General features: G+C 45.4%; 1 protein-coding gene across 3 annotated transcripts in view; it reads right to left on the reverse strand.

The window, feature by feature from the left end:
• Positions 1-150: 150 nt before the first annotated feature.
• Positions 151-21,397, reverse strand: part of prex1 (phosphatidylinositol-3,4,5-trisphosphate-dependent Rac exchange factor 1) — a 70,453-nt gene continuing 49,206 nt past the window's right edge. The window contains exons 18-41 of one of the 3 annotated variants that reach the window (XM_068597251.1): positions 21,195-21,343; positions 21,006-21,091; positions 19,687-19,826; positions 18,682-18,826; positions 17,813-17,988; positions 17,525-17,686; positions 16,755-16,965; positions 15,282-15,570; positions 14,415-14,633; positions 11,363-11,451; positions 10,687-10,769; positions 9,858-9,948; positions 9,616-9,744; positions 9,490-9,531; positions 8,531-8,748; positions 8,241-8,343; positions 6,182-6,325; positions 5,097-5,211; positions 4,598-4,664; positions 4,396-4,440; positions 3,234-3,409; positions 3,017-3,119; positions 2,482-2,549; positions 151-2,373 (exon numbers count right to left, since the gene is read on the reverse strand). In XM_068597251.1, coding sequence (XP_068453352.1) covers positions 2,331-2,373; positions 2,482-2,549; positions 3,017-3,119; positions 3,234-3,409; positions 4,396-4,440; positions 4,598-4,664; positions 5,097-5,211; positions 6,182-6,325; positions 8,241-8,343; positions 8,531-8,748; positions 9,490-9,531; positions 9,616-9,744; positions 9,858-9,948; positions 10,687-10,769; positions 11,363-11,451; positions 14,415-14,633; positions 15,282-15,570; positions 16,755-16,965; positions 17,525-17,686; positions 17,813-17,988; positions 18,682-18,826; positions 19,687-19,826; positions 21,006-21,091; positions 21,195-21,343 — 3,093 coding nt within the window. In that variant the 3' untranslated portion in view covers positions 151-2,330. Of the gene's footprint in view, positions 2,374-2,481; positions 2,550-3,016; positions 3,120-3,233; positions 3,410-4,395; positions 4,446-4,597; positions 4,665-5,096; positions 5,212-6,181; positions 6,326-8,240; positions 8,344-8,530; positions 8,749-9,489; positions 9,532-9,615; positions 9,745-9,857; positions 9,949-10,686; positions 10,770-11,362; positions 11,452-14,414; positions 14,634-15,281; positions 15,571-16,754; positions 16,966-17,524; positions 17,687-17,812; positions 17,989-18,681; positions 18,827-19,686; positions 19,827-21,005; positions 21,092-21,194; positions 21,344-21,397 lie in introns of those variants that run through there. The other 2 variants (XM_068597252.1, XM_068597253.1) reach the window with 2 other exon arrangements.

The following is a 21,397-nucleotide window of genomic DNA, read 5'->3' on the forward strand; positions in this document are numbered from 1 at the left end:
ACCCCTAAAACTATGACAAGCCATGTTCGTTATAAGGTTTGCATTCTGTGGTTGGCAAGAGCAGGAAAGCCCTTCGTATGGACACACGTCCTCTCTGTTTGGTCGGCCACTTTGCTGCCGAAGAAGGAAATAAACACACCATCACACTGTGAACATTTTATTTACTAGCTTGTTAAGATTGCATTTACAATGATCATCTTAGAAAGACTCAACAAAGATCCTTTGTACAGTTATTTTCAAGCAACATCAAATTGCAAATAAGGTATATACAAACAAACAACGTTAGAATAATGTAAATAAATGTGTAATCAGTGACATATTTGTTTGTCCGGCTTACCAACATGCTGCAGTCATTAGATACTTCTGTTTTTTTTGTTTTTTTTACTGGTGACAGAATTAAAACCTGATGATGTTGACTAATGCAAACTGCTCACATTAAGAGTGAATTTAATAAGGGCGATAGATGATCATGCAAACATCCGCTGAGTCGTATGTGCCAAAAGAGGGATGAGCCGTGCTAGTGCTGAGGGATGTGGAGTTTTTAACATGCTCACTTGAAACTAGACTGCTTTCAAATAAATAAAACAAATTATTTTTTTTTAAAAAGGGGCGAAAGTGATCTGCCTAATGAGTGCAGCATGTCGAGACAGATTCATGAAATGCTCGTCAGCACTTTATAACAGTCAAAAACAAAACAAGTTGTCAGTGAGGTTACGCTCGGCAAAGAGAAGCCGCTTCTCTTCCAATGCACGGGCATGAATACAAAATGTTTTATATACTATCTTCATAAAAATAATCAAATTTAAGTTACTCGGACGTATCCTATCTCTTTTTGTCTCTTTTCCTCTGACGTTGTTAGAGTTGGTATGTACAAGAAATTAAAATCTTCATTAAAACAATGTTACCGTGTTTCCGCCCTGAAACGATCCCTTTGTTTGCGTCGTTAAAGAACTGTTTACAGTACGTTTCGCTGACACTGCAACTTGAATGGACTAGTTATTGTGCTTGTTTCCACAGCCACAGTGAGTACAACAGATCCAAGACAAACGTAAAAACCAATTAAAAAAATATTAAAATGTCTTAGCGAACAGAAGGCAAATCCTTCAAACTCGTACATTTGAATTAATATATTAATAATTTAACAACCTGTTGACTTGGCCGCCTATCGACGAGCAGCCTTGTGTGGTTTCGCTTCGGCTTCCTTTGTCCTGATTCTGATTAGCTAGCTTCTGTTCATCTTCCCTCATTTGCTCTCCCTGAAGATCCAAATAACACTTCCTGACGTGATCAAAGTCCATATAAATAAAATACACAAGCAGATACGTCTATTAAAAACAAAAGAAAAAAGGCATGCCATTGGTCCTTTAAATACTGTTCAATACGTAGGCTGGAATGCTTTTAGATTCTTTAATACCTGATATAGTAGAAGTAAGGGATAAAAATGCTCCTTCCGGACACAATAAATAACTATCCTTCATATAGTGCAGTAATACAGTACTCACACTAAACCTACAGTAATTGCACAGTAACAACATGCAAAGGGCTGAAGAAAGAGCAGCCTCCCAACCCCCTCTATCATCCCTCTTTTCATCTGTCCCTCAATCCCTACTTTCATCCCTCTGTCTAGTCTTCCTGCATCTGTTCAGCCAGCTACGTACATGAATACGAGGCTATTGGAGTATTTTTTACTTCACACAGGGTCCAAACATCGAGCCCTGGGGAACGCCGGCCCAAACGGAGAGACAGAGGTTGCTCTCTTGAGTTGCAGTCCGAGGTAAAGCGGATAGCGTCTGCGTTTAGGATGACAGCCAGCTACAGGTAGTTTGGTTGGTTAATCCAGTTAATAGTAACAGCTTGGTGAGGAGCGCCATCACGGTTGGGGTCTTCTGTGTGAGGCCGCAAACTGGCCTCGCGCTTTCACTTGGGGCGTGAGCATTTTTGCACCAGTTGTCGGCCTTGTGAAGACATACAGACGGACAGACAGACAGACAGACAGAGCAATGCTACTTCTATCTGGGTGGCTTCCCAGTAAAACAGTACATGACTAGTCTGAAGATTCAGACCGCATCAGTCTTACAGTCGGTGCTCCCTAGTAGCTGTCATTAATCATTTGTACAGTCTTCTTTAGCCCGTACTTTGCACTAGTGGTATCCATGGTGGAATGATCCCTGTGTAACTGGGGCAGTTGGGGAGAGGGGCAAGGGTTAATCCATTGGGAGTGTCTCTTGGAAAAGAAAGCGGCGAGACTTCTGTTATTGTCATCCCTCATCATATGTTCCTCTTTCACGTTCAGACGTTCTCTGATGTCTTCTCTGAAGTGACGGGCTTCCTTAGAAATCTCCATCCGAAGGTGGCAAACAGAGCTTGAAGAGCCTGTTGTAAAAGAAAAAACATGAAATGAGGAGAATCCGCCTTGTCTCAGGACCACGTCGCGTACTGATGGCATTGGAAGAGGTGCCTGGAAGTGGTTTCATACAGTACCTTGGGAATGATGGAGGCATCTGGTCCATGACCTTGAGATTTTTAGCAGAGAGCTCAACTCTTGCTCCCTGGTAAAATAGAAAAAAAGGAAACATTTTGCTATGAGCTCTACAATGACCATAATACACTGAATGGTTTAGCTTCCAAAAGCCTACGATGTGTAGAAATAACTCAGATTATTATTGAATACGATTTTAACAAATCTAAATTTGATCAACATGGAGTGGGGCTGGGTAAATGAATCTTATGAATTCTCAACTTTTAGTAAATTTGTGTATTAACAATATTGCTATACCTAATTATCACTAAAGTAAGAGAGTAAAGTTGATCAAATTAATATTTCAAAGTAAATTGTACTGTCACACATTACAGCGGTACTTTCAATATCAGAACAAAACTCACTTTCTATTATTGTAAAACGGATTTCAAATGTATTACTTGTCATAGTTCTTACTAAAGTAATTTCTGATGAACAAAACATGGGTGAAAAATGCCCACAATTTAGTAGGAAGCATCAACCGCCCCTGATCGTTACCTGTTTGCGCATTATATCCATGGTCTGCATGATGCAGCGCGGCATGAGGCCGTGGTTCCTGGCTAAGATCATCGCCTGCTCCAGTGTCACATTTAGGGTACATCTATGAAGAACAAAAATAGGTGAGGAGGGTCAGCTGTGTTAATCTTTACTGCATCCGACAGCCTGGTGGCACCACACGAGCGGTACAATGATGTCGGCGTGGCGCCAGGCTAACCTCTGCATGCCTGTGCCGCACATGGTGATGTGGCATGCGCCCAGGCGGTTACACAGCTCGGAGGACACACACAGCACGCTGACACCAGACGGGTGGCCCTGAGCGCTCTGGCGCACGTTGACGTAGGACTGCATCAGTCGACAAAGGTCGTCCAGTGTGTTGAGGGGTCGCAGCAGCTGTGAGAAGGAGAATGAGGGTCAGTGGTTTAGTGGACCGCAAACAAGGAGTTACAGTGGCAAAGATACCCATCTGAACAAGTCATTGAGCACACTCTTGGGTTTTTTTAATCTGTATATCAGAACAACAACCATAAAACCAACTTGTTTGTAATATGTTAATCCTGATGAATAACACAGAAATGTCAATTAAAGGGACAGTTTACCACAATATATATATATATATATATATATATATGATATATTATCTGTAGTGCTATATATCAGATCGTTTTGGTGTGAAATATCAACTGTAGAGCCTTCTCTCCCAGATTACGGGACAACAGGACACTCATTGACGGCAAAAACAGCAACGTCTCTTTCCAGAAGTCCTGACATGGTACTTTAGATAATCCAAAGACCTTGTTGTGAGCAGTTCCACGGAGGGACTACTTTCTTTCTACCATATATGAAACATGACACTGCTGCAAACAAGATCTGCGGATTTTGTTAATATGAGTTTGGGGATTAACTGTCCCTTTAAATTAGAACAAATTGGATTCAAAATATTTAAAAATTAAGAAAAGGTTGATCTGCATTACAAGTAAGTGACATGATCTCCCACCAATTGATAGATTTCAATATTCAATACAAGACTAAATAGAGTAACTGACTTGCTAAGACGGTGCAGAGGCAGAAATATCAGGAAAACCATTCAAAACAACCCAAACAGATTCAACTCTTTGGAGACATTTTTTTGAAAGACAATGAAAACCTGAGAATGAGGCTCTAGACATTGAAACTATGCTCTATTCAGTTTTAATCACTGGAATCTAGTTCAGCTACAGTCAGTTGTGGGACACTAGGATTTGCATTTTAATCTAATCATCTCTGAGGTTCAAAGGGATGCGGCTCTATAATGTTGAAGTGTTGAGGTTAGTTGGAGTTAATAGGGGAGGGTGGTGGAGGCGTTCCAGTGGAGGAAACAGGACTCCAGTACATCTTACTTTTGAAATGCTTGGTTGCAGGTCTCTAACTTCAAGGCCCAGTATCTGTGCTTGCATTTATATTCAGTCACAACGTTATATAAAAAAATGGACTCATGTTACAAGAACAGGATACAAGTCACGAGACGAAAGACCACGGAAACTGCGACAAAGACAACAAAGGCAATACATGGGACATGTAACAGAATAAGTGTATATTTACCTGGTCTATCTTCATCGCTGTGGTGTTTGAGTCCGTCGGGAGATTGGACTTCTCCAAATAGAAAGCCCTGTTGGGGAAAAAAGAAACGTATCTAGTTGCGTCTTGTTCGGAGATCGACAGATTTTTCTCCTCTGACTCACTCTGTGTGAGAGCTGAGTCATCTAGCATCTTGCGAATATTACAGTACATATTAGTTATTCATGTTGCGTGAGTAATTTCCAGGGAATTAAAGCACACAGAAAACATCACAGCCATATTAATAAACCATAACAAATAGGCATGTTGCAGCAATACCACACATGCTGACGTTACAACATGAGCGTCCAGCCGAATGATTCAGCTCTCACCTTGAACAATTCTAGACCTTCAAACTAGTTCAAACAGCAGTCGTAGCTGCTTTTCTGCTTGCTTATGCAACACCACAGGGTCGACTCTCCCTTTGAGGTGAAATATATCCCGAGCGCTAGTGAGGGCTGCGATGCAGTGTAGCATGGCTCACCTGAGCCTGCGGTAGTAGGCCTTGACCTTCTCCAGTGAGACAGCGTTGGTGCGCTGCTGGAACTCCTCCATGGCTGAGGAGTCCTGCTGGGACACTCCCTCTGGACGCTCCAGTGCTGCAGGAAAAAGGCAGAAGGAGTTAGGTCAACACACACGAGCACGAGTTTACGCGTTTCCATGCACTCCGACTTCAACCCCCTGGCATCTTCAAGAACCTCACAAACTTCCACCGACACGGACATCATTTTAATGTTGACTCTAATAATCCTTTCTATCCAACCAGCCTGCGAAACCACATTTTGAAACATTTTTGAATGCCTTACATCTCTAGACTGAAAGAGGATTTTCAATTCATAGGAGGACATGTGGGGCTCAGAGATGTGGCCACGCACTCACAGAAACTTCAGCACCTGCATTATCGTAGCGCTCCCCCCTCCCCTCTCTTCCCAACCTGCAGCAAAGACCATTTTCCAGTAGGTGGCAATGTTCAACCACAGATCTATACTGAGGCCCTGCTGCTGCACTTGGTTCCTGTTGAACTGATAGAGCGAGATGAGCTCCGTCACTGGGTTGATGTTCCAACTGGCGCTTGTCTATGGAAATGTAATGGCTATTTGGCAGACAGGCACGCTGCTGGAAGGCGCACGGCAGTAGAGCAGAACTCAAAGGGTGGTGCGTCTTCAACGGCCAATAAAAGGCTCCAATCTAACTCAATAAACACATGTCGAGCTTTCAGGAAATGTGCCGGTTATGCAGAAGCTGCATAATGCTCCGAGAGTGTTTTTTAAATTGTACAATTCAATGTCTAGGGTGCAGAAGTGTTTTTCTCCGTGGTCAATACTGCCCTCCCAGGATTTGGCCCCGTTGACCCAAACAGTGGGATGAGCATGACGCAGACCCTTGTTTTTCTATTTTACTATTTGATAATGCCGGATTTCAACTACCTTTTGATACAGGATTTGTGTTTAGGTTCTTGCTGAAACAAAAATGTTGTTGTAATGACAGCCAGGCCCACTTGTCCCTGTTGTGTAGTGTTGCACTTCTTAGTCTCCACCCTTTAGTCCAGTTCCTCTGTCACAGTCTTACCCCTGGTGAAGAGGACGGTCTGCAGTTTGAGGCTGCCTCCATTTTGCAGCCGGGTGGGCAGCTCGCTGAAGTGACAGCTGTCCAAGTACAGAGTGACCCTCAGGGCCTGGCGGCTGCCCTCCACCTGGTAACACACCGGTGTGTCTGCAATGCAAAGACACAGAACATCAACAGGACCGCACTGTTATCATTTGGGCTGTTCACTTGTTAATCTGTAAAAAAAAAAAAAAAAAAGCCGTAAAACTTTGTCAAACCCCAATCCAAGCAGTAGTATCAGAAACTCCGCCCTGCCACAGTTAAATGTTAAACTCCCTGCGTCTCCAGCATTGCCTTAATTTGGCTTTGACACTGCCACAGAGTGCACGGTAATGGAAACCCAAAAAAATATGACACAAGTCCATTTAAATATCGGTTATTACCCCGTATGTTAGACATTTTGAAAAAATCTGCACGACACGTATTGTTACGTCTGTTTTTAATGCATCAGCTTCTGGGATGTTTTTTTTTGTATTCTTAAAAGCAGCAGGACAAAAGGACAGAGGTTGTTCCCTATCATGTAAGACAATGACATATGTACAATTTCGATGTTTGTCTGGCGCATTTGTTCAATCTTTCTCCTCCTTTTGTAGTTCAAACTAATTTGTCATTGCTGGATCCCTCATAAGCAAAGTGGTAACCTTTCCTGATTCTACAAACAATACACGAGTAGCACTAATGTATAATTTACAGCGGTTTCTGACTGTGGCACATGAGCTGTTCTGAGGAAATGGAAAAGACGACCTTTACTGAGCGACCTCTAGGGCGAGCGCTCTTTGCTGGAGAACCCATCAAGCCGTAATCCTGTGGAATTGGCCGCGATGCCTCAGACTCTGTGGTGCTCACACAATTCTGCCCCACCGATAGCTCCCTGCTTGCTGAAGATGCTATTAGCAAATCAATACTGTCCAATGGAGGCTGCCGCCACAAACCATCTGCCTGCACAGCAGCTTTGTGAGCATTTAATGCAACTTCAGCGTAGCTGTTGGGTTAAAAAACTGTTTGTTTGTTTGTTTTTTACATTAAAGTGTAGGAGGTTGGTCCTGAGCACTGTGCATATCTCTACTTATGTAGTTTGCAGTATGAATGACCTAGGCAGCATGCGCACGCATTGGTTTGCAGGTTCGTGCAAAATATACACATAGCCATGTGTACACTAAATACTTTCTGCTGCAGAGTGTGATCCCAGAATACCAAATCCCCTGCTTCATCCGTCGCCCTGCCTCCCAAAATGGGAAGTGCACGTTGGGCTTTTCCTTTGAGCGGCAAATCTCTGCCGGCCACATTGAGGCAGCTGAAAGGAGAACCGATTCAGGATGCGGTCGTCCTTTTGTATCTGCTGGCTTTAAGGCTCCTGGTGGCCGGTGAGCACTTTTGGTGAATACAGATACGGAGGGTATTAAAAAGGCACGAAGCGCGCAGGTCACGTCACGGCTCACAAAGACCCCTTTGAACAACTTGCGGTGCATTCTCAGTTGAAACGACTGCATTTCACTCTTCTATTCACGTGCTTGCTCTGAAACAAATGCTCCGACCTTGAGCGGTTTGGTGGGATGGAAGCAATGCAAACCGCAAAATCCGTTTTGCCATTTTCATGCAGCGGACTATTACACATGAGTTAAAGTACCACTTGTGCACATCTGTGGGTGCTTCCATATGTGTCGGTATTTCATGTGTCTCAGGGCAGCACTCTAGTTTGAACAATTCCCCCTCAAAGCCTGTCGAGAAGGGGCCGTCTCATCTTTAATACAAGGACAACGAGGACTTTAGGAGGCCGCATGCTGTGCCCTTGTTGAAGATGATTCATGGAGTCATTATAGTGTTGTGTTAGCTCCCCATTCAGTGGCGTTCCACTGAAAGAAAACGAAATCTGCAGCGATAAAATGTCAATTTCAACCCTCAATGCCTACCATACATCCACACAATGGAACTTTATTCAGAGTTGGTCGAACCATACAGCTGCTCATTAGCAGCGGTGTGGTTTGAATAGGCAGAGTCAGTCTTTCTTGATGGAGTCGCTTACTTGCAACTAGACACTCATCCTCCAGTTGCCTGAAGAACACAGTGACTTTGTCCAAGTCCAACAGGGCCGCCTTGGTGTCCTCCAGCATGGTCCGCTCCTCTTTCTGCCAGAGGAAGAGAGAGAGAATGAAAGCTCAGTCGCAGCGGGAAAAGAGTTGCGATGGTGAGCAGCCATGCAGTAGAGGACAGCTAAAATGCCTTTGACTTATGAGAACATCACAAAACCTACAACGACATCACTAAATCAGTTTGCAACTTCTTGTCAAGAGAAAACCGAACATCTGTGCTCACCAGGTGTAGCGACAGCGTGGACTGGAAGTGCAGCAGCACGCCGATGGCGGATATTTGCTCCATCCACTTGCGGCTGGTCTCCTTGCCGTCCTCCTGGTACTCGCCGGCGTTGTTGAACCGTGACCGCAGCGCCGCCAACAGCTGCTCGGCCAGCGTGCACAGGGCGCCCGTTGCCGCCTGGCAGAAGATCACATCACGTCGCAGCTGTAGAGACGTGTCTGGGCGGAGGAGGGGGGGGGGGCAACAACAAAGGATGAGATTATAGGGGATGACCAGTGGGCAGAAGTGGCTTAAGGCATCCCAACCTTCCACCTTGCTCGTTACACGTGTCCTGGAGTTGCTCCGGGAGAAGTACTTTATTCCATTAGCCTGCATCCCCCGAGAGAGTATCACCCATTAACTAGCACCATCTGCCTATAGTTGAGCTGTGCACTGCTCAAAGTGACTGGAGCATCATGTGCTCTGACACCAAGCCCTCATCCTTGTACAAACGCACAATATAACCTTGAAAGGTGCCAGATATGGAAATAAAAAAACAGCGCTAAACAGACTGGAAACTTTATGGATTTAACATCTGCCTTATCTTCTTTGATGAAATCAAAACATACATGAATATGGGTATTATTATGTTCTATATTACAGTTTTAATTGAACAACCTTTTGATGACGTCTCAAGGACCTGCAGATGCCCTAATGTAGAACTATTTTCATAGGACGGATAATCTCACTTGCAAAGTGCTCTAAACTGTTGTAATCATTTGAAACTCTCCAGTTATGAGACGTTCCCCGTGGTTTGAGCCTGAATTCTGCCGAGTGATTGCACGGCTTCGTCTTGACAGCTCTTCCGGTCATTTTACAGGAAACGTTAGAGCTGGGTTTTTATCTGGCTTGATTAGAAACTGGCGCCTTGCTCCAACTTTGAAGTTGTCTCTATCTGTAACGCTGACATGTTACTCTACCTGTGCACTTGAGCAGGGCCAGGAGGAGCTGGTTCTTTCCATCTGTGGGGACAGAAGGAAAACAAGATGACTTGGATTGCACCAAGGTGCAGGTGCATGCAGGTGTGCGGACGGGTTTCCGCTTACCGTCCACAAACCGCTGCAGGCTCTCCACCAGGGTTTTGATAGAGTTGGGCAGATTCCAAGGGTCCTCCTGGATGTTCTTGTGGATGATGTAGCGACAGCGAACCGTCCAATCTTCCGTTTGTCGGAACTCTGCTCACGTAAAAAAAAAAAAAAAGATCGTGTGAGCGCGTGCGTATCTGTCGCGTAATAGTGTCAACGCACCCTCTCACCACTCACGTTCACTCACACACAAAACAACAAACCTGGTTGGCTGTGATCAGAGTAAAAGTGCTTGGTCTCCTCACAGGCCTTGGTCATCACCGATCCTTTGAGCAGGCTGTTGATGGAGTCGACCTGTGTGAAGAAATTCAAACACAGAATACATTGTCAGGTACCGTCGGCCACCTTTTTTCTTTTTGTCTGTGTCATTCAAACAAACACAAACACACACACACACACACACGCACACACACTCCACTAGCTTCTGGCATTAACAACAGGGCATGTGTTTGCAGGCCCCCCTGAGCTGCTGTTTACATGTGGAAAGAACTATAGCAGTGAGAGCCCAAAGGGGCAGCCTTTAAGGCAAGAGGAGATGAAAAGACCACAAATCAGTGCAAGAGTGTGTGCATCTGAAAGAGAGAGAGAGAGAGAGAGAGAGAGAGAGAGAGAGAGAGAGAGAGAGAGAGAAAAAAGGAGGTCAAGTAAATGATGAGGGAGAAAATCAGGATCCTGACCAGAGGATGGAAAGCTCCTCGAGGTAATTGAGCCCAGATGTTGACTGATTACTATCACAATCATCTGTTCCAAAACGTTTGCTGCTGGTGGTCTAATGCTAACACTGTGTGTGTGTGTGTGTGTGTGTGTGTGTGTGTGTGTGTGTGTGTGTGTGTGTGTGTGTGTGTGTGTGTGTGTGCGTGTTTAATTCTTTAGGCCGAGTTTAAAGTCCTCACGTCTTCCAATGTGTGAGTTTGGGGAATAGAGATCGCCATCATGTCTTGTTAGGTTTAGATGGAGGTTTGGGTTGTGGGGGACATGAATTCCCCCAAAATGAATAAATCGATCACTTCGGGCCAAACACCCAGAACTAACCTGGTTGAAAAGGTGCTCGAGGCAGCCGTGCAGCTTGTCCTGCTTGTCCGATGAAATCCTCATGTCACACGGCAGCTCATCCCCTAGCAGCGGAACAGTACAAAGACACCAAACTAAACAGTTGAGGAGAGGTCACACGTTTCAGACGCCAGCACTGCTTTGTATTTGACCATTTGCACTTATCAAACACGTTTCTATCCATCCGTCTTTATGTAAATTCTGATGACAAGGATCAGAAGTTGATGAAGGCTATGAAATCATTTCAATACGACAACCTCATTGGGGACTCTTGGAGTCAACGAGCTGATGAATAGCGGTGGACACATACTTGGCTTGCGGAGCAAAAATGTTGCTGCAGGATCATGAAATGTGTCTAAAATATCTGACCAAGGTCATCGCCAAGAAACATCTACAGTAGTTTTGGCGCTCTGGAAGCGTGACATATGGTCAACACGATCACAAACTGACTAGTTTTTTTTAAATTTTCTACGCAAACATCCATTACTTCTTGTTTCCCTGTTTGACACTCAGGAAGCATGCATTATGCTACGGCCTCGCTCGCGTTGTTTACATTGAATTCACTTTCCACTTCACATCTGTTTGGGTAGCGACGGGCTTGTATGCTGCTTTTGCGTCAGTGCAGATGGAAAGGTCAGATAATCTACATTTCCTTTACCTGAACCCATCTCGTCGCTCCCCAGGTAAGAGCTGTTACTTCGCACACTCGTGTAGGACAGGACCGAGTCTCTGTTGCTGTTGCATTCACTGTAATAAAACACACACACACACACACACACACAGAGTTTTAAAATGCATAATAAAGCAAAGGGTTCGTTCCGTTCTCAAACCACACAGAGGAGTTGGTGAGCTGCGTCTTGTAATTATGCTGCCAAGTAATCCCTCTGATTGTAAATGCCCTTTTCTGATTTACAGTATGCGAGGCCCAAAGGTAATTAAATGTTTCACGCAGCAACCAACCGCCGCTGGCTTGCACTCAAGAGTCGCACACATTTCACAGATTAACAAATATGTTCGACTGAAACACTGATGTGGAGCGCGCCTATCTGCACAGATACATTTACAAACGCGTGCTCTTTTGTAGCTCGGTGTGTTCCTTCGTGCCTGCTGGGAATTACAACCTGCCTGCAAAACGGCATGGTGTGGTATTTATATACATGCCTCTTACGTGAGCCGACATGATTACCGGGAGCGCGTGGAAGATTTATGTGGCTCAAATTATACTTCGCTCCAAGTCAACGTGCTCGCGTTGCCGCTCGGATCAGTTCTGCAGGATTCACAGGCTGAAGCACCATGACCAGTGGCCTGCGAGCGACTCCGAGCCGTACGAAACGACGGACAACTGTGTCTTTATTTATGCCAGTGGCCAGCTCGGATGGATGACAATGTGGGGGACGAGGGGGTGGATATCACTTCTCGGGTTATTCCGAGATCTCTGATGTGTGTGTGTGTGTATGTTGGGTGTGAGTTTGTGGTGTCTGGCTACAAAAAACTGCTACAATTATGAGGAGAGAATTAATCAACCGTCTTTTAGTAGTTTGGCTTGAATTCTCTGCTGGCTTTCATTCACACACACCCATTCAAACACACTGTGCTACACTATAATGCTAATATGTGTGTATGCAGCAATAAATCCAAGTTTTTTTGTGTGTGTCTTTGTACTCTTTCACTCTACTCTGTCTAATCATACTCCAGGCCTCCCGTTGCTTTTCCCTTTATTTGTTGCCTAATATACACACAACTCCCCCTTTCTCTGTGTGCCCTGCATTATTCTCCTTCTGCACAGGTAGGTGTGTTTTCTGGCTGAATTCAGACGCAAACGCACACACAAACACAAAGGGGTGTTCTCTAAATTTAACAACACACCTCCTGCCAAAAGTGTGCGTACTACTGTGACAATTATTCTGCTTGTAGTAGCGGATCTGGCTCAAGCCTAAACACACAAACACCCACCCACTCACCCATACACACCCACCCCCGCCCCCCACACACACATAAAGACACACGAGGATACCAGAGAAAGCTTGCTTTGTTAATTGTAGCCATGTCCCATTCGCAAACCGTCTTGATGTAGCATTCACAGTGGAAAAATGGCGTTCATCAAAGACACAAACAATTGCCAGCGTGCAGACTGAAACCACTTGAGTTTTGAGTGTGGCATTAATGGGCATATTGTCCCACAATGCAATGCACTGCAGAAAACCGAGTAACTACTCGGCTATTAAAAAGGTTGTACACAATTTGGATGCTGCCACGGCAGCTTCAGGGACACCCCAGAGAAAAAAAACATACATTTATAGAATAATTGGAAACCAATTTGATTTAGACAATGTGCTCAAGCTGAAGTGTTTGAAGTCTAGAAAAGAAGGTTCTTACGTGGTCAGAAAGTGTAATGTCTTGAGCAAGCTGGTTTGCCAAAGGAAGCGAGGAAGAAAATGAGACCGTCTGTAGTGGATTAATTCGGGGGACGCTGATGGTTAAGGAAACGGGAGAAACTAATGTTAAGCGACAACGGGTGAGCAACCGCTCGAGACACACTCTGATGCTCGAAGGCGGGAATTGTGATCCGTTTCAGCTGGATCCGGACTCGACTGTCTTAAATCGAGACAAAAGGTCCTCGCGGGGTCGTGTGCAGATAAGGGACCAAAGATTTATGACAATGCTCAGTGTTCAAAACAATCACTGATTGGTCACTCTTTCTGTTCGTCATCCTCGTCCTAGTGTCTCTCTCTTCTGTCGCCTGTTCTCACATTATGTTCCTCACAAACTGTTCTCAGGCAGTGACCTCCGACTGTTGAGCTCTGCCGCGGTCTGTCACCACCCCAGGCTTTCATGTCTGATTTCTCTCAGCAAGACTCAACAAAAAAATAAAAGGTTTCACCGCCTCGCCTTCTGAAACACAGAAGCACTTTTCATCAGTTGTAAGACTCTTCCACGCTCACTGTACAGCCTTGCGCCGCTACATTGAAGAGAGGTTTTTTTTTTCAACTGGGCTTCCAAACCCTCAGTAAACACCTCGTGGTGTGTGTGTGTGTGTGTGTACACACACACAAACAGCCTACATTTCTCCTATGCGTTTTATTGCGATGAGGTAGTCACGTTTCACATGGCGTGGCCGGGGCCCTAATGACAGAGTGGGTGAGGAGGCCGCGCCCCAAACATTTGGCTCTATTATACACCAGCCCACCACACCAACAACCAATAACTACATCTTAGTGGGTGGTGGAGGGTGGGGCTCAATGGAGCACTGCCCAGTGAACCATGCGTACACACACATGCACACACACACGCAGAAACATCTGAATGAACGGGCAAATGACATAACCAGATCTGACCAAAACATTTTGAAGTCATTTTTAGCCCTCGATCGCAACGAAAGAGGGGAACATCTGGAATGACTTTCAGCCTCTGAAAAAGGCGGTGAGGGGGGAGCATAAGGGGTTTGTTTGTAGGGTAAAGAGAGAATTTCAATGTTGTAGAAATACAGGTGGGACACGAGGGTGTCCGATGTTTCCTTTCTTGTGTTTTTTAACCAGGATCCTATAAAGACTAGATATAGATTTTGTGCTTTACACCTTGCAGCATATTGAGAGAAGACATTTGAGGATAACCAAATGTATTTTCTAAGCCCGAGAGCTCATGAACAGTTTACTTTCCAACGTTTTTTTAAAGATTCGTTTGATTTCGCTTGGGAGGCTTTTAACCGTTACCTGTAGGAGTCTCTGTAGCTCATTGTGTCGTGGCCCGAGTCCTCCTGGTCCTCCTCGTTCACCTTGAAGCAGACCCGTTTAATGCCACCTTGCTCCACTTTGTCCTGGTCGCAGCCGTCCTCGCAGGGGGCCAGAGAGGGTGGCTGGCTGGGCTCGTAGGCCGGAGGCTCGCCACCCTCCCTTTGGAGTTGCGTGGGCTCGGTGATGGACGACAAGAGGCTAAAGGGGGCGGGGGGGTGGAAGACACTTTATTCACAACATTTGATTTGAAAACACAATAAATAAAATATGGGTAATTCTTATTAAATATGGCTTACAGTTTTTTTTAAATGTATTTATAGCACTAGAAAGATAAGGTATATCAAAATAAAATCATTAAAATAATGTCCAGACACAATTATGTTTGTATTTATATTATAACACACGGTGCAATCCGACAGTATTCAGCCACATTGTCACACCCCTTCCTCGGCACAGACACACAATGTGTGTCTCTTTCTCTTGATGTTATCCTGGCCTCACTCCCTGTTCCTGTACTGGGCCGGGGCCCATAAATATTTTGGGCCTGAAGAATGTTCCTTTTGTAAATCCTCAGCTTTAAACAAGGCAAAAGGGCAGGCATACAAAAAGGGGCAGACCAACAGCCTCCAGAGGCTGGTGTTGGGATACCAGCTCCTTGCTTTTTATGCAGAGATCTCTAAATGTCACTGTGAAGGCTATGAAAATAGTGCAATCAAATCTAAACACCAGTGAAATGCCTATATTTGATAATAGCACCAGCACAGCTGAAAACATTGTATTGACAATATTACAGTGAGGATCAAATCATTCAGTTGTGCAGCATTCACACAAAACTGGAAGACTTACACATCTATCTGCGTGACATACTGCCTCATCTCCCGTACAGCGACGTCCAGGCGGCTGTACAGGTGAATGTAGGCGTCTTGGGTCTCTGTGTCTTCCTGTTTGAGCAGGAAGCTCAAGCCACCTTCCCCGTGGCCGCCCCGCCGGCTGTCCACCGCCCCATTGGCGCCTTCCGCGCTCCCGTCCCCGCTGCCGCCGTCCTCTTGTTCCCCGTCCAGGCCTGAGCAGCTCCAGGAGGGAGCGCCCATGCTGGTCACACAGTGCTGGGTGTGGGACATGGGGTTCAGTTGTGCTGCAGGACAAGGACAGAAAGAGGGGAAGTAAGGAGAATGTTTGCAGCGTGGGTGAAAGAAACTGACTTCACTTTCTGACAATTACATCACCCCAGATGTTCAAAAGCCCTATGAGGCAACACTCCTCCTGTCTTGGAGGAAAAACAACTTCTCAAAGCACAGGACGAAAACTTGTTTACTTGGACTTAGTGCCAGACTAAGCTGCAATAACTTGAGACATCCCAAAACTGCAGATCAAGTTCTTCCAGTGAACCCGGGGTGTGTGCTATTAATACACCAACGGACATTACAAAATAAAAATAAAAGCTCTTCTATGTGTTATGTACATTCCACACATTCCTTTTAAAAATCCAGAGTTATGGAGCGGGAAGAAAAATAATTGTACCGCCTCGGATAACAGGCCTTCATCCCATTTGTGATTGCAACTCGCTCCTTCCTGCCTGTCACAAAAGAAAGCGTCGTCTCCTGTACTTTTAGCTGGGTGAGCCGGCAGATTCGCACACCGAAAAGCAAAAGAGTACCTCGTTGGTACAACTGCTTGCAGCTGGTGCTGAAAGGAAAGATGACGACGAGGCATTCCTGGAACAATATTGCATTTTCGTCTTTGCAGAGAGTTGAGCTCAGAAGCTCAAGACTCTTAATTACTACCGTGAAGTCGGGCCGTACTTCTTTCTTTATTTAAGGTTGTAGGCGTTCTTGACATATTGCCCCTTCTTGAAATTATCCTTCGCTAAAATTCCTTCCTATTCCCACTTAAATCCGTCACTCTCTCCTTCTCTCACCCTTTGAACCCAGCAGCAGCAGCAGCAGCGTTGAGTGAATGGAACAAATTCCTGCATTGCCTCGAGGCAACATCTTTTCTGACATCATTCAATCACTTCACATGTCAGTAACATGTGTACGGCCTGGAGCTAATGGAGTCTTAATGGCCAACCACTCATCTAATTTACTATGAGAATCCTTGTTGAGACCTTATGGCTACTGTGGGAGGCCGGGGTCGACCTTACCTTCCCTGTGCTGCAGGGTTTAAATGGTCTTGGAGAAAAAATTGTCAAAACGAACACTGGTGTTAAGTGGGTTAAGCTGTGTTATCACGGAAAGTACGGATCTGAGTGAAGCTTGGTTGAAGCAGTGGTTTCAAAACGTATCTGATTGAGGTGTGTGTGCCCCCTCAGCCCTCTACCTTGGTCAGGATCCAGGCCAAACAGGGAGTTCTTGCGCCCAAAGCGGATGCTGAAAGTCCTGCCAGCCGAGGTAGTGCTCTTGGGGTAGGAGACCTGCATGAAGTTGACGTGGCAGTTGGTGGGAACAAAGTCCATGCAGCCCAGCGGGTGAGGGCGCACGCCGGCCTGTCTGAAGGAGGGCCAAGCCTTGTTCCTCAGCTCCAGGGCGAACTGGGTGAAAAAAAGGAGACACTGGCTTAGATTAGTGAAAGCACAATGCACATGACTGGCAGCTCTAATTTTTGTGTTAACGATTAAGTTATTTTCACCCCTCAAAATAAAACGTGGCCGCAGCAGCAGAAAATATGACATGACATTCATAATCTTCAAATGTGAATTTTATTTGGAGCTTCTAAAGCTTGTGTGTAACTATTATGATAAGTATATATAGAGGCGCCGTATTGTGCCATGACGTGGCATATTTCCATATCCGACGCTGACGTACATATGATGCTGTCTGTCATATAACATAAGACCGACAGTGTTCAATGCATTTTTCACATCGCGCCTTAAAGCCTCTCTCCAGCCTCTCAAAGCGTTGGCTGTAAAATAAGAACCACTAAGAAATGTATTGACAAGAAGAGAGTAGATACATCAATGATTGATGATTTTTAAATCACAGAGAACTGCGATTCAGACACACGTGAATAAATAATCTTTGAGTTTTAAGTCAACGAGTAGAGGACGTTTCTATGTGGAGAAGATGGCTCTGACGTCTATGTCTTCGTACCTGCTGATAACTGCTGATCCGCCGTCGGATACTTTCCAGCTTGGTGTCACAGATTTGCCTGAACTCGAACTGAGGCATGGTCACGACTCGGTCACTCTGGGAGATGAGTTGGCTGCAGTTACGAACAAAGAGACTGTCATCGCCAGAGAACGCCTCCAGGATCTGTGGGGACAATAGACATTGGTGAGGGTGGATCACTCCTACAGTGAAAGTTTATGAACTTGATTGACTTCATTACAACACGGAGTCCAAAATAAAATAACTTTCTCCACATTCTCCCGTATCTACCTTGGCAGTGAGGCTGAAGCAGCCCTTGGGCTCCACCATCTTCTCCAGGACGTGGCTCTTGATGCCGGCCGTGCTGACGTACTCGTAGACGACGCCGTGCTCCAGGTGGACGTTATCCACCGTCATGCTGACCAGCGGCAGCTCATCGGAGAGAGAGAGTCTGCCCAGCCGGTGGTCTGTGGAGAACCACCAGTGTGTTAATGGATTACGGCCTAAAAATGAGGCAAATCAAATCAAAAATGCTTTGGAAAGATAAACGATTATATTAGAAATCCATTCAGTCACTACACACGAAAAGGTCCACGGTGTGCTGCGCATCTGTCAATGTACTTACCCTTCCAACACTTTAAAAATAAATTGGTCACTTATTGTACACAGTGTTACTCAATAATGTCCTACAACTGTGACTACAGCCTGTATGTCAGTTTTAACAGAAATAATTGAAATATCCAGGGAAAAGATATTGCTTGAGCAACTTTCTACTGGCAGCGATCGAATACAGTCTGAAAATCTCCCTTTAGACATAAGACGAGACACGTTAAACCTAAAGTGTTGCACCTTACGCCAAGAAAAAAATCCTTGTTCGGGTAAACATTCCTGGTGAATAAATGGTTTCTGAATCTTCTGATTCCGATAATGTTCTGACGCAATGTTTTTGACAGCAATATAACTACACAGACACACAAAGCAGCCATATATTAAAGCACAATCCCAAGTAACGCTGTTGCAATGCCTTTTGCAGCCTGAAATAAAACGTGCTGCTCATAATTGGGTCGAAAAAATATACACAATTAACAGGATTGTGATACTTGAATGATTGATCATTGACTCCTTAATCTGATATAAAAAAATGGAGGATTGTGTTTCACCTGTTCCATTGGTGCCGTTCTCCTCCTCGTGGTCCGAGCTCTTCTCCGCTGGATAAGGACTGAAAGGACTCTCCTCCTTCTCGCCTGCACCACTTTCTCTTTGAAGCTCCTCCACATCCTCGAATGCACGATAAACCCACTGACACTAAGGGGGGACATGATATTACATGGTATCAGTGAGATCAAGGGAGAGAGCAAAAATAATGAGGCAATGATCGAGTACCAGTATGTGCAATTTCTTGTGTTTTATACACAGAATTCAAAGGCATGAGTCTGAAGTATTTTTACATGGCTTGTGGACATGGACACTTTTCACCTGACAAGGTAATCAGGGTTGATCGCACCGCCCCAAAACCAGCAGTGCAGTCAGCCACATCTACAACAACATCTAATGTATCCTGCTGTTAAATGAACCGGCAAACGTTGACTGGAACAAGTCCCAAACAAGCCTGCTCAGCTGAGCCAGTCGACCAGACAAAAAAAAAACACTGTGCTTGACACGGACAGCAGGACAACCTGCGCTGATGGCAGACCTCTGAAATACCCGCCTAGAGCCACAGGCCGCTGCTGTAGGAATGTCCGAACAACCAGACCCGGGGTTTGCAGTTTGTAGCTGAAAAATGTTCAGCCCTGACTGCACGTGGCCTGCAGTGACAACGTGTCAGCCAGTGATTTATGTTCAAGATCACTAGGCCACCCACTGTTGGACCGCTAATGAAATGAACAGAGATCAAGATTTTAGATGAATCCTTCTTTACAAACACATTCTAGCTCCAGCTAAAGCTAATGCTGTTTTCTGTACCGTCTAAGAGCAGGAATGTCTGGGTCACTTTCCAGTCTGCTTGCTCATGAAATGTGACTTTAGTGAGCCTCTCCTGCATTGTTGAATGACCTGATTAATTAAACCTGACAAGATTGTGTTACTCAATAAATGCCCAGCTACAAAACAACAAAACCTGCTCCGGTGAAGAAAAGTTGTTGTTTTGTTTTCACATGTCTTCTCACCGCTTGTGGAGGCTCCTGGTGCGTGTGCTGCGCAGCGAAGTACTCCAGGGCCTCTTGGTATCCACTGCGGTTGACGTTGTTGCCGTTGACCTTCAGGACGACCTGGCCGGGCTGAAGACCTGACCCCGCCGCCTCCCAGCCTGCAGTGTCAGAACAGGTTCAGGGGCTGAAGGTCACAAGGTGACGGCAAGCACAGTGCAACTGTGCACAACATATCGGGCTAGTGTGACAACATGTCATGAAAGTCAGGTGAAAGGAGGAGTTCAAAGTGGCATACACATGTTTCTTGTATTTAGAATAAGGCTTGAATCTTAAAATATGAAATCTAGTTAACTGGCTTCAGCCTCAATTCCCACATGAGCACATAACCTTGCACGTTTTGTTCCTCTGGGGAAAAGAGAACATTACTCAGTTCAATGCCGTAACACGCTGTCCCAAGCTACTAATGGCCCTGGAAGTCCAATCAACACCTCCATCGCCTTCCTCTCCAACCTAAAAATACCCGCACTGGCATCACTCCCACCCAAGCGCGCCAACAATTACTTAACTCTGGGTCTACTTGACCCCATGCATGGATGTCACAGAGGGGGGCTGCTTTTAGAACTGATTTCGCCAGTGAGGCCACATGTGATACAAGACACTGGGAAAGAGAGAAGAGGAGAAACCGTGTGGAGAGGGAGGCGAGAAACAGCGGAGAACTGAGAGCAAGAGGAAGCAGAGGTCCCCCAGTCATAATAAAGCAAAGTAAAACACTGTGTACGTGTGTAATGTTTATGTCCTCTCTTGCTCCCGTCTGGTTTACACATCTGGATTAATCCTTCATTTAACTTGTCATGAATCATTTGTGTTTCTATTACGAGTAGGTGGTGAAAACATCTGGTGGCGAGGACAGAGCGGGAGGAATGAGTGTGTGTGTCTTAAAAGTAGAGTCTATTAGAGGCTTGAATCCTGTCAGCAGCCCGTCTGGCTGACAGGTGGCCATAAAACCCTAATGAGGCTCACTGAAAGCAGAAAGTAACAGGTGGTTGGAGGCTTGTGTTACCTCATATTTCCCCTCGATTTCACCCAGAATTATTTGTCTTTCTGACACCAAAAGTCTGCAATAACAAGGTCAAACTCCCGTTAATGTGCTCACTGAATAAAGTATATTGTGTCCTTTCTTGTGAGCCGAGTAAAGGACCACAACTAATAATGGGGACATTTAGTTGGTGAGATGAGAAAGACGCATCTTCTTTATTGAACGCTTTATTATTTTGATTAGTACATGTTAAGTTGTATGTCCTTATACCGCTTGTCGTTTGTCAAAGTAAGTCACTCACCTTTCCTGACGGCATGGACATGAGGAGGAGCCGAGCCACACAGTCTGAAGGACAGGCTGTCTGGGTTGTCCGGGATCTTCACAATTCTGGGTGAGAAAAGACCGGTCAGACCAGTGAGCCCTGTGTGAGAGAGTGTGTGTGTGTGTGTGTGTGTGTGTGTTTCTTTTGAGTGAGTGTGCGAGCCCTCACTCCTTGGCCTTGGTGGCGACCAGCAGCCGCAGGGAGCGTCGTATGCAGAAGGCCTGGCTGATCATGGTCTCCACCTCGGAGAAGGGCCTGAGGAACAGCAGGTCCTCGTTGATGGTGTAGATCTTCCTGCCCACCTGCAGGCCAGCCATCTGGATGGACAGACGCACAGACAATTGCGGTTATTTTTAGGCTGCAGCTTGTTT

The sequence above is a fragment of the Clinocottus analis genome, unplaced genomic scaffold (assembly GCF_023055335.1).
Source record: "Clinocottus analis isolate CAN_PGR_092001 unplaced genomic scaffold, fCliAna1.0.p SCAF_4, whole genome shotgun sequence".
NCBI classification, from domain to species: domain Eukaryota; kingdom Metazoa; phylum Chordata; class Actinopteri; order Perciformes; family Cottidae; genus Clinocottus; species Clinocottus analis.